General features: G+C 41.8%; 1 protein-coding gene across 1 annotated transcript in view; it reads left to right on the forward strand.

The window, feature by feature from the left end:
* The window catches only part of TMEM132C (transmembrane protein 132C), a 201,573-nt gene that overhangs the window by 133,614 nt on the left and 51,931 nt on the right, over positions 1-16,028 (forward strand). Inside the window, exon 4 of the mRNA XM_032706177.1 lies at positions 14,927-15,110. Within this exon, the coding sequence (XP_032562068.1) occupies positions 14,927-15,110 (184 nt within the window). The remainder of the gene's footprint in view (positions 1-14,926; positions 15,111-16,028) is intronic.

Below are 16,028 nucleotides of genomic sequence, written 5' to 3' on the forward strand. Positions count from 1 at the left end.
CACTCCAGAAGCCCTTTTTTTTTTTTTTGTCTGCTGGCACAGGTAGAACATGGAAGTAGTGTACAGTAATTTAATACAGCCAGTTAAAACATTCTCTGTTTTTTCTCTTCCCTTTCTCTGTCCACTTCACCAAGACATTTGGTGTCTTGTTGATGATCTGTGAACCAGATCATCAACAAGAAGAATTGAATAAAAATCCACTGATGTCAAGAAATATTGTCAGTTTACACTACGTGACATCTACTGAGGATAAAGAGACAATCTCTGATAGCCTCAAGCACTTCTTACTTCCCAGTATTGCCTTAGACACAATTTTGTCTTTATATTTGAATACTTGGGGCTCAGTAATCCTGTAAATCCCTTTTTTCTATGTTCATAATGCTCCATCTGCTTTGGGAAACCCTTTGAATTAGTCGTAAAGGCCAAGTTTCTTTATAGAAATAACTGGATAGCACAGATATCCTATCTGCAAAAGTAACAGCCAACTTCCTAGTGAACAGTAATTCCTGGAAGAGTTGGCAATGTTGCTGAAAATTATTAAGAAAGTATTTGTCCATTTTCAAAATCTGTTAGTTTGAATATCATGTAGATAGGAACATGTTTGGAATATATAACAGACTCTGAAGACTGTCCCATCCAGAACACATTAACCTCTTTCTTCCTGGTACAAATTCTGTATTCTGCAGTCAGCAACAGCAGGACATTTGCAGTGCTTTGTGACCTGTATTTGACAGTTCTGCATGTCCCATGTTGGCTTGGCACTGCTCCCTCACCAGAGCAGCAGAGCTGAACACTCCTGGAAATTCAGCTCTTCAAACCTCTGTAGGGCACGGTGACATTATCTCTGCATTAGCTGGAATCTAAAGTATCTGGAGAGGAAAGGTTTTATTCAGGGATTTTAACGTGAATTCCATTGAACCAACCCCACTTGCATTTCTGTTGTGATACAGAAGCACCAGATTGATCAGGGTACTTCAGGTGACCTGAACAACTCAGGTCACTGCAGCTACAGCTGTTTTCTTATATTGTGACCAAAATAACTCGGACACAAACATGTACTTCTCATGGCCAGGCATGGACAGTCACTCTGCCATGTGCATTCCTGAAATCTCCCTGTGTTGAAATAATCCCAAAGCAAAGAAAGGGTTACTGTTTGTTGCCCAGTCCTTTGCAGCCTGATGTGGAATGATCTGCTGAGTGATGCTGCAGCACGGGGCTGGTCCCAGGTGAGGGTGCTAACAAAGGTGCAGAACAGAGGAGAATCAGACTGTGACCCCAATTCATTGAATTAGTGGTGGGAGAGGGACAGCAAAAGGAAAACCCATCTCACATGCAGCACAGCCAGGTCATCTCTGGGAGCAGAGCATTACAGTTGGTGGAATATTCAATAGCAGCCCATAAGCAGCTCTCTGCTGGTGGAAAAGGTCATCTCTTGGTTTGCCTTGGGCTTTAGAAAATACTTTCAAATTGTCCTGGCTTCTCTAAGCTGACAGTGCTGCTGGAGAGAGAGCCTGAGGGTGCAGGAGAGGTGACACTGGAACAGTGGCCCCACTCCCATCAAAATCAAAAGCAGAACAACGATTGACTCGAGTGAAAGTAAGGTCAGGACCAAAGTGTCGCCTGGAACGTATTTCAGGGCTGTCATCAGACTGATTTTTCAGACACAGGAGAATGGTTAGCAGTATCCACTGTACAGCTTCAAGAGTTTGGGGAGATGTTGACACAAATTTTAATAGATGGATCATTTCCTGCACACTCTGTTTTCTGTATTTAAAGAAAAAGTGCTGCGTGCTGAGGGGAATAGTAACGTGTCCATGATTCTCTCCTTTTATACTCATGTTCTGAAGGAGATACATCTGACAGATTGCTACCCCAGGAAAATCCAACTAGATTAAGGATCTGTAGCTGGGAGGAGGCTGCAAGGGGCAAGCTCTTTTATATTGGTGCTGCTAATTTCCAAGACCACCCAGTTTAGTTGTCTGTCATCATTCCCCCTTTTTAACCTTTTTTTTCATATTGCTCTTGCAAGGCTACTGTACCAAACAAGGATCCATGACAGTGTTCTTGGTTTTTCCTGCACACAGCCATGTGTTTCCCACTGGCAGTTCAGATGAGAGCAGAGCACAGCTTGGGCTGACAGACATCGAATGCTTGTCTTTAGGAATTGTCTCTTATCTGACATTCATGCAGCTGTGGAGTCACTTCTGCTGCTGTTCTCATCCTGGAGCAATTAACAAGTGTGAGAAGATTTCTTAACATGCAGAAAAAGGTGGAAATGGAGTTGAAAGACCCCAGTTGAACAGCTGAGATGAGGTTGCCCGGAGAAGCTGTGGCTGCCCCATCCCTGAAGTGTTCCAGGCCAGGCTGGACAGGTCTTGGAGCAGAGGGGTTGGAATGAGATCATCTTTAAGGTCCTTTCCAACCCAGAACTGCTGGCAGTGGCTGAGCAGTGGTTCATTGCAACCCACAGCAACGTGGCCCTTGGCACCGTGAGGCCAGGCCTCCTGGATGGGGGTAAAGGAGGAAATTGTTAACGAAGTCCATAATTTTTAAAGTGTCTTCTGGCATCAAGCTTTTTCTTCCTGCAGAAGTAGTTGAGGCAGGATTAGAGAGGGACAGATTTGGCCATGAGATAACTGATGGACAAATGGATAGGAGTTGGGACTTAGAGATTCAGTAGAAAGTTACTATTGTTCCAATCCAGATCATGTTTATAAAATGAAGGAAACCTCTAGGTAGGAAACTCACACCATTTCAGACCATTTATAGTGTAAAGTGCAGAGCAGGATGGGGGCAGTTCTTTGAAAATAAACTTCACCCTTAGAAACTGGTAAAGAACCAAGCACGTGGCTCTCTCACCACACAAACCTCCTCAAGCTTTATCATCTCCTCCAAGTATCTTCCAGGAGAAGAGGACTGTGAATCTGATAATGTCCACTGCTGGGAGGATTTCCCTGTAGGATTGATTTTCTACTCTTTTCCTCTTCCATTTTCATTTAGAGAGAAGATAACTCTTAATTTTAATTTTAAATTAAACTAATTGGACTTACTTATCTACTGGCTAGATTGAAGCAGCAGAAGGAAGCCCAGGAGTGATTCAGGTGATTCAGCAGACGTTCTCCTTGTCTGCACTGTGACTCTCAGAGTTCAGCTCTGACACATGAATTTGTGTGGGACAGTTCACACCAGGCTGAATTTCATCCCACGTGACCACAAATCATTAATTTCCACTTCTTCTTTCCTTGCCTTCCAAGTGGCTGATTCAGACCTGCACTGAATGCTGATGGCAGATTGTGATTTCATAAGAAGTAGTGTTATAACAGGTGCATCATCTTAAACTCGTGTGTTGTGGTGAACATGATTTCTCCTGCTTCTTTGTGCTCTTTCTCATCTGGCTGAGCACTGCACCTCCCTAATCCCACATGCAGCCACTGTGTGTGCAGAGGAGCTTTTGCTTTTGGCTTTGCATTTCTTCAGAGCCTTGAAAAGCTGGACTTTAATCAGTCTAATTCCACCTGTCTGATCAAACAAAGTGTTGAAAGTCGGCAGAGAGCAGGAGCGGTGACTAATATTCTTGAAGATTTCAGTAACAAAGAGAAAGCTTGTTCTTTAGAATCTTTTTTTCCTTCTTTTTGGCGGTGTCCCCTAAATGTCATTTGTATAATTACATAGAAACATATTTTGATTCACCTAATGCAAAAAATGCCATAGAAAGAAGGGTATAAAAAGGCAGTCATGATTGCTTGGAAAAAATCACAGCAGAGTTTTAAGTCTTTGCTTTGGGCAGTGAGGCAAACGTGTAACTCTGTGGTGCATGGAGGGACTCTGTGCTAGACTCCTGTTTATTACTTTCTGCAATAAAATTCTGGCTGTTGTTTAAAGAGTATTCTGATATGATGGAGCCTCTGGTTCCCCCTAGCACTCCTACACTCTTCCTGAGGGTCAAGTTAAGATGAATTTTTTTTCCTAGCAATGGAAAGTCACCTCTGTAAAGCACGACGTCTCTCAAAAGCCTCGTCCGAATCCACTGTGTTTTCTTGCTTTGAATTGGGGCCTTATTTAGTGCATTTGATACTGAGTTTTCCCAACAAATTAGACATAGCTATTTTCTAATTGAAGAGCTGTAGGGGAAAACCAGATTTGGACAGAACCAGAGATGTCAGAGGCATCACTTCAAAGTTGCTCTTGGAGTTTATCTGTAAGTGTTTTGTCAGTCGAGTAGGCACTTGCTTTTCTCACAGGCCATTTAACATTAGGATCATGTCTCCTTCATTTGTCTTCTTGAAATATTGAGGACACATTGCTCTTCATGTGCCTGACAGTCAGACAGGAGCATCTGTGCTCTGCCTGAAAACCGATGGCCACTATCAGCTCCTGGAAGAAACATCTTAGCTGCGAATACAAATGTTCTGTTGTTGTCCAATGAAATCTTAAAAAAGTAGCTGGAATCTCCTAGAAACTTTGATGAACATTTTGCCTAAAGACGGTTTCTTCCAAATATCTTCTGTATTTTCCTGCCTTTTCATTCTCCAAAGCAGAAGTGTCAGATATGAATGCCAAGGAACAAAGATCCAGGACTTGTATCCTCCACACAAACACGCTGAGTCTAGACCTGAAGTCTCCATCCTCCTGGGGACAATGTCTTCATTAGTAATACAGAGTGACTTTTTTATATCTCCACCCTAACAGCAAACTGCTTACAAACTGCCCCACAACTTACTTTTTTGTCTCCTAAACGAAGTATTTTTTATTGTGAAAGCAGTTGCTTGTGTGTGGAAAACAAAACATTAGAAAAAGGAAAATGTTTCTTTGGGTAGAAACTCTGATGATTGCAACTGTGACACAACATCAATGTTGGAATGGAGGAGAAGTCATAGAACCATACAATGGTTTTGGTTGGAAAGGACAAAGATCATCATGTTCCAACCCCCCTGCCATGGGCAGGGTCACCTTCCACTGGACCAGGTTGCTCCAAGTCCCATCCAACCTGACCTTGAATGATAAATCTATATAATGATAAATATATATAGTACCCTCAATGCAGTAGACATAAGGAGAAAGAAAAATATAAATATCCAGAAGTGAAAGGGTGAATTTGCTAGCGAGATGCTGAATTATGCAGAAATCCAAACATAGATAGTTGGTGCAATCTCAAATCTATCAGCCTTGACAGTATCCTTTTAAATTACTCCTTAAAAATGTTAATTGCACATCATAGGCACTTCAGCAATGACATTTCTGCCACTGAATGTCATGGGGACATTTTTCCTTTTATTATCCTTGAACAGGAATAGTGAACTACCGGAGTCAGCCACCAAATAACTGTATCATGAAAGGTAATGGATCTACCTCCAGTATTTATGTTGGTTCTGCTTTTAATAAGCTTCTTTCTAAATTTACAAGTGAGAGCTGTGATGGCATTAGGAAGGCAGCATTGTTAAGCTTTGCTTTATGAACTGTAAAATAAAGGTTTGTCCATCAGACTTTCGGAACTGTGGATACCAAAAGCCCTGGGGTCCATGATTTCTGTAAATTTGAATAAGAGCTGGTTTATAACTGCAGACTGAAATTGGTCATATTTTTGTCTAATTTCCCCAGGACATTCACTAGCACCAGCTCCCTCTCTTGTTTTAAACATGCAGAAAGAGGGAGAAGGAGAAAGGACGGGGAAAGCAGACAGGAATTGTAGAACCATAGGATGGCCTGGACTGGAAGAGAGCTTAAAGATCATCTAGTTCCATTTCCCCTGCCATGGATGGGGACACCTTCCACTAAAAAGGAAAAGGAAAGCAAAATGAAACACCCCAGCCAACTTCATTTTGGGATTTTTCACTGTGAACAAAAAGCAGAGATTTTTTTGTCTCACATGGCTCCTGCAGCTTCCTCTCCATTTTTACCCCTTCAGGGAGAGGAAAAAAATAGAGAGAAAAAGCTAAAACTTCCTTTTTTATTGCTGTCTAACCTACACTGCCTGTGTCTTACTTTAGGAACTTCCCTCCTTGTGATGAGATGTTTGGGTCTCTCAGTGTCAGATGTGCTGCTTTACTGTTTTCCCCATCCCAATGGAGTTCTCTGGTTCATGTCAGTGTCCACCTTATCCTACATTTTTCTGGCTTTTGGGTTGGTTTCTTTTCCTTTCATATTCCTTTGAGGACAGATTTGGTGAACTGCCTGCATAATGTGCACAGAGTAATATTTGATGTGTGTTCTTCCTGCATATCTAAACTTTTTTTTATGGTCACCATATAAAGGCCAGACTGACAATGCCAAAATAGTGAATTGGGGGATAATCTGTAGATTTGAATTAGACCACTGTACCTGACTCCTCTCAGTTTTCTCCCCTGTCATTCCCATTTACATGGAGTTTCAGCTGAGCTCAGTATTTATCCTGCTGTTGCTGCTCAAACTGTGTTTTCCTTAGACTGGTTTAGCTTTCTGCTTTAATTTTATTTTACTTTAGCATAGGAAAGGCCATGTGAGCAGCACACAACATTAAAGAGAATTTACAGGAAAAGAGTAAGATTAAAGGAGTATATCCTATATTCTACAAGCACTAATAAGGGGAATAATATGGTCTGAGACAGGAGATACAACCTGAGACTGGGGAAAAGGAATGCATTCCTGCTGCAGAGAGCTCCTTAGTGAAACTTGCAAAAATAGATTGACTTCCTAGAAATAAAACTGCTTCTCCACCTTCCCCAGACTGATATTCTCTAGTTCTAGGTTGAGCACAGTATTATTCAATTCCCTGCAGCTTCTAGTCCAAGGGATTCCACACAAACTGGGTTTGCTCTGTGATGAAATTGCAGCTGTTGAGCTTATTTCTCAGAGGACACTGCTCATTTCAAGGTCTTTTTCTCTCTATTCAGGCAGCTAGAAAACCTCTTCAGCTAAACTGGGGGTCTCTTCAGACAGCTGCCATCAACCAGTTGCTGATCACTGCTTCTGCTCTGAAAAAGCCCCTTTCCTTCTTTGTGCATTTGAACTTGAAAAGCTGCAGTTGTTCCAAGTGGAATGTAAGGGGAAGCACGGGGGTGTCATCCACAACCTGACTGTTCATCGCCCCATGGACTTTATCCATGGCCAGCAAGTTTGAAAAACCAGTTTAGTTCAGCTTTGTATTATTTTCTTAGTTGTTTCACCACAATATTCAACACTTACTAATATGGTTTTTTTTCCTTTTCTAAGCCATTAAACGTGTGCTTTCTTTACGTCCATTGCCTCTACAAAATGCAGATATTTTGTCAGCTTTACATGCCTGGTGAATGGTTAACTTTGTAGGTGTTTTTCCAGTAGGCAGGTTCTCTGTTGAGAAGGAATGGGGATCTTTATGCACATATTTATGCAAATATTTTTGGAGTTTTAAGCATAGCCAAAAAGCAGATATTCTGGCAGAGTCGTAAAAAAACCCAACACAGCAAAAACTATAGGAGCTGGGATCTGGAGCCACCTGACTCCTAAATTAGATGTGCATATCTCACACCTGATTTGCATGCACAGTTACATATAAATATGATTTTTCTTGCCACCTGGTTCATAATGCAGCTTCATCTCCAGTTTGTTTCAAAGCAGGTGTGAGATCCTCTTACACTGGCAGTACCTGGGGGATGTTGTGCACAGCAGTCACCACTTGGGCTGTGTCCCTTCCTTTGATCAAAGTGTCATTTGAGGGCAGAACAGACCATAACCTCTACACCTTCTACACCTCTGTGCCACTTCCATCGTGTTTTCAAAGTCTCATTTGTGAATTGTGTGTACCTTGATTTTTTTATATCCTCCTGGAGAGTATCAGTTTGGCATCTGGGAGTGCTCAGGAAGTTGGTGTCCTGCCTCTTGAGTCATGATTTATTGTAGTTTCTGCAAGCAGGACTTGGTGTGAGTGACCGACACAAGTGGAGATTGAAAGTGGAGGCTGAGTCCATCCAGCTCATAAATGGATTTAGTCTATGGAGTGCCTTGTTCTATATCAATTCCAGGGGTACTTTTGATTATAAATGGAATAAAACACCCATGCAAGATATTTGTAATCAGAAAATCCATTATATAAGCTCATTTTTCAAAGGTGTTCTCCTGCCTCTGAATATGTTTCACTGGCTGCTCCCAAACAGTTAAAGCAAGCAATTAAAAGTGAATGATCAAACATGCTTTTGTGTGTTTCATCTTAGCAGGCTGAAAGAACCATAAAATCTGATGCTGCTGATGAAAATGATTGTGACCTCCTTTCTCCATGTGAAAGCACTGGGTTTGGAACGAATCTCTGAAAATCTCTGCTCAGGGTCTCCTTTCCAGTGATGTCCCTTGGAAGCTTTTCAGTGCTTACACATTTGCCATCCCCAAAAGAGGAAAATACTGCTTACTTACAGTGATTCTGGAGAGGTTCCAGCGCTGAATGAATACTAAGTAGAAAGTGTCCTTCTCAGAGGCAGGAAGAGATGATGAATCACTGTGAAAGCTTATTTCTTGACCAATCTGCCTATGTATTTTGTTATCTGAAATTATAATGAAGACATTAGCAGACTCATATCTTGAGCAAACTGAATGGGAAATGAAATGGAGCTGGGAGATGCTGTTGCTCAGGGCTGGGATTTGCACGTAGCCTTTCCACGATGGCACCGGTCTGAGGCAGAGGGGCACACGCCTGATTCCTTTGGGAACAGGGAAAAATCAATCTCATCTACCTTGTGCCTGCATGTGATGTAGTATCAGAGAAGACTAATGAGCCTGCTGTCTTCACTGCAGCATTTATTGGGGATTAGTGACTCTTAAAAAGTGCTCTGCAAAGAAGGAAGAAACTGGTGAGTTGTTGTGATCCCTGGTCAGGTCTTCCTCCCTCAGGGAATATCAGCTTTCTGCCTGTCCAAGAGAGGAGCAATTCTGTTTTTCTGGACTCTAATTAGCAACATGACTTTTGTGGTTTGTCCTCAGTGTGACATCACTGAGAGTAGCATCTGTAGGCAAGGCTTGGACAGAGAGGTCAGACATGGCATGTGGGTTTTTTGGTTTGTTTTTTTTGAGACTAGAAGAAAAAAATATTATTCACCCTGTTCAGCTGTGAAATAAAGGCACAGAAATATCCCACCCCAGGCTCTCTCTACCTTGTGCCACCCAGACAGTGCATATTTCACCAGCTAAGAATTACCCTCCCAAATGGGAGCTCCCAGTCTAATGAAGCAGTTGAACGATGAGTGTCTTAAACTCTTTCCTCAACCCACATGTGGTTGAACCCAGCTGAGATCCTGGGGCTCAGGACCAACGTGATGAAGATACCATATTCAGGGGGCTAAAGTAGAAGACAGGCACCAGAGGTTTTTAAAGCCCCATGATGCCTAATTCCTATTGATTTTATTTTAGCTGTAAGGATCTGTGTCTTCATGTCTTGCCTGAGGTCATTAAAGGATGCTGTGGAAGAGCTGGGAAGTGAAATGAGATTTCCTGTCTTAGTCCAAATACCTTAATCAAAAAGCTATGTTTTATATCACAGTTTATGACAAGAAAGCTAAGAAACCTTATTAAGTAATCTAAGTCTGATCTGGACTGTACAAAGAAATCAAGTACAGCATTATATCATCCTTTTGAAGATGCACATATATATTATGCTATCTTGATCAAGAGTTTGCTAAGTTATACCTTGGATATTTTCCTTTGAAGACCTTCATAATACTTTTAATGTGGTAGTTTTCCATGAAATGATGTCCTCCCTATCTGTTAGTTGTCAAAATAGATCTTCCTTTTCTTTCTCCTCTGCTGGTTTTTATGGTTGAAAGATGAAAGCTGGGCAAATATTGCAAAATAAGATATTTAAACTGCATTTTGTCTCTGGTAGTTAGCATTATTCTGTGATTACTACACCCTTTCCACAATTTTTCAAGGGGATTAACTTTGTAACAGCTCTTATTAAGGACTTGCTGAAAGAAACTTCTGTTAAGCATTTGTACTGCATTTGATCAAGGGTTTCAGGTGAGAAATGGATAAAGGTCCCAGGGGTGGATATTACAGCATTTAGCTCACAGGTAACTGATTCAAATGAACCTGGGTTGCTGATGACCCACCCTTTGTTAGCTGAGTGCTGACTGGGGAAGTGAATTGATGTGCAAAGGGCTCCCACATAACTTCCAGGGCCAGGTTGGACAGTGCTTTGAGCAACCAGGTCCAGTGGAAGGTGGATCTGCCTGTGGCAGGGGGTTGGGACTCAATGATCTTTAAGGTCCTTTCCACCCAAGCCATTCTGTGATCTTTAAAGTCATCCTCAGTCACACTTTCCAGACCAAATTCCAATTCTGTGTGTTGTTAATTTTTCTAAAATTGCCGTGATTCATCCTGGTCCTAAAGTGTGTCCACTGAAGATGTCAAATGGGGTTAGGAAAAGGTGCAGAAGAGCCAGAAATTGAAGATTTCTTAGAGGAACATATGCCCTGTACCCCATTACCCCATTACCCTTTCCAAGGTGGGAAGAGGCATTGGTGTGCATCTGTGGGTGAGCTGAAGTACAGATTGCTCTGGGGTCCACTTTGGCTTTTGAGGAGTTTGTCTCTTCACGTGGTAATAACGTGCTCCAGTACGTTCATTTTAGTGAAGACTAAGATGTGCAATGGAACTGAGGGATAATGGGGTTTGTACTCTTCTCAATTTTTTATGTCATTTAGTAAGTGCTGATCTTGCATTAAGATGTCACTGTCAGACTGGATAGCATTAGAGAAGAAAGGAGTTGCTAAATTTTCAGCAGTTCGAAGTATTCTTGGATCCCCAGGCGCGTTCAGTAAAAATCTGTTGGAATAAAGGATGGCTAAAAAATGTTTTTAATCTAAGCTTTTTAAAATTTCTCTTTTGAGAGCCACTGTAATAAATCGAAATTATTGATTTAGCCCGTAGCAGTCCTAAGATTCACTCATTTAAGAGTCGAAACTGCTCTATTACTTAGAGCAATAACCCAGCACTGCGAAATCTCTCATCAGAGACTCCTGGACTGCACATGCAGACGGGCACTCAGCAAAGATTTCTGTTTGTTTATGGATCTTGCATCAGCTGAGATATTTTCTCAGTAATTATCCTCTCCCCCTGCACCCTGTGAAAGCCTTTGCAGTGCTGGGCCCATGGCTCTCTAGTTCTGGGCTCAGCTGAGCCCTGGCCTTGCGTGGCCAGTACAAGCCATTTCAACATTGACAGGTTTAACATTGTTCCACCTCTTTCTAGACCTTTACAGAGAAATAGAATCTATTTTGCTTCTGTTGGCCACATCTATCCATGAGCTTGCATGGGCTGTGTATACGTGATACCACGTTTTAAATCCCCTGCCTTGAAGCAAGGGTTAAGTGCAGCTTTTGATACAGCCAGTGCTGGGTTAAATATTTCTCGGGGCACTGAAGGTTTGAGTGATCAATAAACGATTGCAAATGCTTCATATCATACTCAAAACTATTCTGAAATCAAAAGTCCTGGTCAGATTAACACTAGTTGATACCACAAGTGTGTGTCCTGTCCACAGAACTGTCAGGAGCTGGCGAGTTACATGGCAGTTTCTCCCAATGTCACTTCTGTTTTGCCTTTTATGCAATTTTTATTGTCTTTCCATTAAGAGAATATTTTTGTTCCACCTTCTTTTTCTAAAACCGTGCCCCTCAGAAGCACTGCCACGGCTCTGCAGCACGTTCTCCCGGGGCAGCACTTTACTGCTGGCCTGTGCCAGCAGTGAATTAGTAACCCCATCACCGACCTGCTGGCTCAGCTGCTGTGACCAGTGAGTAGCACCTCATCAGTGCCCATCTGCTCCAGCCAGAGTAGCTGTGGGTTCAGTGCTCCTCACTGGTGAATGTGTGCCCAGCCCCAGAGCCCCCGTGGCTGCTGAGCAGGTCAAAGGGAGTCCTTACTCCCCTGCGCAAGCACGTGGTCCAATCTGATGGAAGATTAGCCTATTTATAAATGAAAATAGATCCAAGGAGTGAACTGGCCCAGGGGAACTCTCAATCCAATCAAATTAGACTCATATATCCACCCTGGAGCAATTCCTTAGAAGCCCTGCCTTCAGGAAGCTTCATTTGTAGTCACTACATTCTGTGTACTTTAGAAAAGTTTTATAATTACTTGCTGTTCCGGCTGCTGAGCAGTTCTAAATGTTGGATATTAAGGAACTGCTGTTTCAGTCAGTGAACAAGCTCTGAACATTAAATGTGCTTCACGAGAAATTTTTTTCTCAGCCATTACACATCTCCAAAGGCATATTTTTTTTCAAGTGGATGCTTTCCCAGCTGTTGATCATCTCTCTGTTTCTTCTGTGTGAAGAGAGAAGGAGGAAACTGGTGAGAGTGTGACATTGTAGAAAGGCTGTGTCACTGTGGAGGGAGGTGGGTGCATCACTCACAGAAGGTGGTGTTGAAATAATTGTGCAGGTCATCCTGGAAAAGTGCCAAGGAAACCTTTCTCTTCTACCACGCGTATTTTTTTTATATATATTTTATATCATGTGCTTTACAGAAGAAATATTTTTGCAGTTTTACAGAATTCTGTACATGAATTTTGGTGACATTTTTTATATCTCTCCACCACCATCACTTCATACCTTGGGAAGAGGCAGCCTGTCTTTGTCAGGGTCAAGGAGATACTTGGTCACAGCAGCTCAGTGAGTGATATCAAGTGCTGGGCGAGAACTGGAGATCCAAATTCAGCAGGTGTTTTGAGGCTGTGTTGTCAAAGGTGATAACAGTGATTTCTTTCACAGAATAGCTCTTCAATTATCCAAAATATGCCTCATGTACAGAATGATGTTAAGGTCCCGAAGACCTTGTAAGATTGGAATCAAGTGCTGTGTTTCCCAGTGGAGCCAGAATGGTGGTGCAGTGGTTAACAAGAGAGTTGGAAAAACACAGATCAGTTCCTCACCCTGTCCCAGTGTCCCAATGACCTTGTGTGTGTCACACAGCCTCTCCTTCAATCCTAGGAGCAAAATGCAGGCAGCTGTGTCTGTAGTGAAAGGGAGAAGAGGTTTAGGAGTCCGTGGGCTGGCTGGAAATAAACTCTTTCCCACCTGGAGCTCTGTGACCCTGCTGGCAGAGTTGGGAGGCTTTGGCTGTAAAGCTGCACATTTCACATCTGCTCAGAGGCTGTTTGGAGAAATGCATGCAAACTTCTCGATCTGGAAAACTTTCCTGAGGTACATTAGCTCTTAGAGCAGCTTTGATGTGTGCAAGAGTTCATTCTCTGTTTAGTGTAAGTGGAAGCACCGAGATAGTCAATCACGTGGGAAAACTTCTGCTCTGTCACTTACTAAGCATCAGAACTAGAAATGGTGAAAATTATATCATTTCAGGTGTCATTAATCTAAGGCATAATGGTGCCTTTAACAGCTAAATGAACACTGTAGTTCAGGTGATTCAGGTATTTTTGCATATAATGATGTTTTCAAATAAATTACAAAGTTCAATCCAGTATATATTCATTTTGAGATGTCCCAGAAGTGTGTAAACTACAGTTATTGCGGTTGCCTTGTATTTACAAGCTGTAAGATTTATTTAGTAGGAACTCTTCAAATGGCAATAGGCTGGTCTTGAGTTATGAATTGCTAAACCCATCCATCTATCACATTTCCACCCAAAATCACTCTTTAAATGCATGGAGGAAGTGTGCCCCTATTGCAAAAGTGGTACAATGTGTCTCTCTTGACACAGCAAGAAAACAGCAAGGAAATAAATTTAAAGCATTAGGCAGCATTAAGACTTTTCAGAGTAAGCCATCCAAATGAAAACCCATAATCAAAATAATAATTATCAGGGGAGCACATTTTGCTTTCAAAGTAATCATGCGAAGTAAAGCAGAAAATGTGTCTTAAGTAGCAAAAAATGGTGATTTCTGTTCAGAGGTAAAAAGAAAGTCTAGCACTTGAGAATATAAGTGCTTTGTACATGATCAGTTCTTGATGGATTTTCTCAGAAATGGGCCTTCATGTATTGTACATAAAGAGGAGAGGGAAAATTGAAGCCGTTATGTGATGAATGCAGGCAAAGGTGTGATGGAGCTGGGATTGGGTTACTGAAGCCAGGAAGATGCCTGTCATTCTCCTCATTTTAAAATTATTGAAGTAATATTCTGTGAAATATTAAGACATTCTGCACTGTGGGAAGACATTTGGAAAGTTCCAGAAAAGTTAATGTATAATTTCTGATGAAAGTAATTTGTACTTTTTTCTTTTTTTAATTAAAGCAGCAGATAGTCCAGCAAATTTCTTTCATATATTCTTATTATTTCTGTTGTAGTTAAAGAAATTTAATGTGAAGGAAACATTTTCAGCGTGTCTTTTCATATTTGTTGTTCAAATAGTCTTACTGAGTTTGTGGTATATTTTATATATAGCTTTGTTCTTTCTGTTTGGTCTCAGCTGCCTGAGATTTTCATTTCCAGAGTTCACCTCTAAGATTAGACTAATCTTGTCATTTTACCATTTAATCTTGTTAATTTTTTTAATGGCTTCCATCAGCACATATGAAATTCAATTACACTGAGCTTCATTGCTGAGGATTTGTATGATATTGGTGGTGAACATGTAAAACGAACTTTAGTTTTCTTTTTGACTGCACTAATTCTGGACTCTTCAGTCTTCATGAGCTGCACTGGACTTAACTTTGGTTGATCAGGATCAAATCCATCTTGCAGTAGGGTTGAATCATACTTATAAAATCATATAAAACTTGTAATGGAATAAGTATCTTTTGCTTTCATCAGATGCAATAACTTGGATTTTATGTCTCCATAGTGCTCATTGTAAGAGCAGCTGACCCTGTTAGCAGAATTCCAGCTTGCATGCTCTGAAGTGGTTGCAGATTGAAAAAGGCTTTGTGTTATACCTTGGCATAAACAGCTCCATTTTCCACGATTCACTTCATTTGCTTTCTCCAGCAAAAGTAATAGCTCTTCCCTTTCCCTGTTTTCTTCTTTTCAGGAGCAACAGTTTGTTCCACGAGGTGGTGCAGCTGAACTTTGAGATCACCAGCTTCAGCAGCCTGTCGGGAACACAGCCCATCACCTGGCAGGTGGAATACCCTCGGAAGGGGACCACGGACATCACCCTGTCAGAAATCTTCATCTGCCAGAAGGACCTCGTTGGAATTGTTCCACTGGCAATGGTAAGAACCTGTTTTAGCTGTTGCTCTGTCCAGCCTGTGTGTGGTCTCAGAAAACGTGTGCTGGCCTCAGACAGACTCACCCAGGAGTGCTGCTCTCTGTCCTGCCTCCCCAGTTATAGCTGGAGGGGACTGCCTGCTAAAATCACCCCCTCCTTCAGTGGTCTGTGCACATCACAGGATTATAAACTTCCCACGGAGGGAAGGGATGCTGCCACTTTAAACATCTCTCTCAGATTTAAACCCTGAGTTTCTGGCGTGCATGGTTTCCTCCAGCTGGTAACACAAAGCCAAGTAGATTTTTCTTCCCATTTCTTATTTCCATTGCGTGGCTCAAACTTGGAAGCTGTAGAGCAACTTCAGAGGGCCTCAAGGACCTTCTGCTAAAGCCCCAAGTTTCTTGGTCCTTAGTAGGCTGAGCCTGATACTAATTCTGCTGCCCGATTCCCTGATAGTGTAAGAACTTCTGGTTTCAAGGGAGAAACAGAAAATAATAAGAGCCTTAATAATACATTTAAGAAGGATGAAGTTCAGACTTTCATGCCTTGGGTTAAAATCTACTTTCTCTGCTCAGTGTTTTAGCAAAACAAGACGTTTCACAGGACTCTCCACCATCTCACGTGTGCTGTTACTAGGCAGACATTTTATTTTCTGTTGGATTCAGGTAGATGCTGAGAACTTATTCCATGCTCACAGGTGAAGTAGGCATTGAGAATTTATTTTGGAAATCGTGCTGAATCTCAGGAAAGGGAGAAAGCTGCCAGGTACCTGGAACAGGACCAAGTGGTAATTAATAGAGGAACTGCATGTGCCACCATTAGTCAGTGTTTGAGCTCAGGGTTTGGAAGATGAGTTGGACATATCTGTCCTTCTTGTGAATTTAGCCTCTCCTGTGCATAATCTTGGTGGCATAATTCTGGC

The sequence above is a fragment of the Chiroxiphia lanceolata genome, chromosome 18 (genome assembly GCF_009829145.1).
Source record: "Chiroxiphia lanceolata isolate bChiLan1 chromosome 18, bChiLan1.pri, whole genome shotgun sequence".
Classification (NCBI taxonomy): Eukaryota; Metazoa; Chordata; class Aves; order Passeriformes; family Pipridae; genus Chiroxiphia; species Chiroxiphia lanceolata.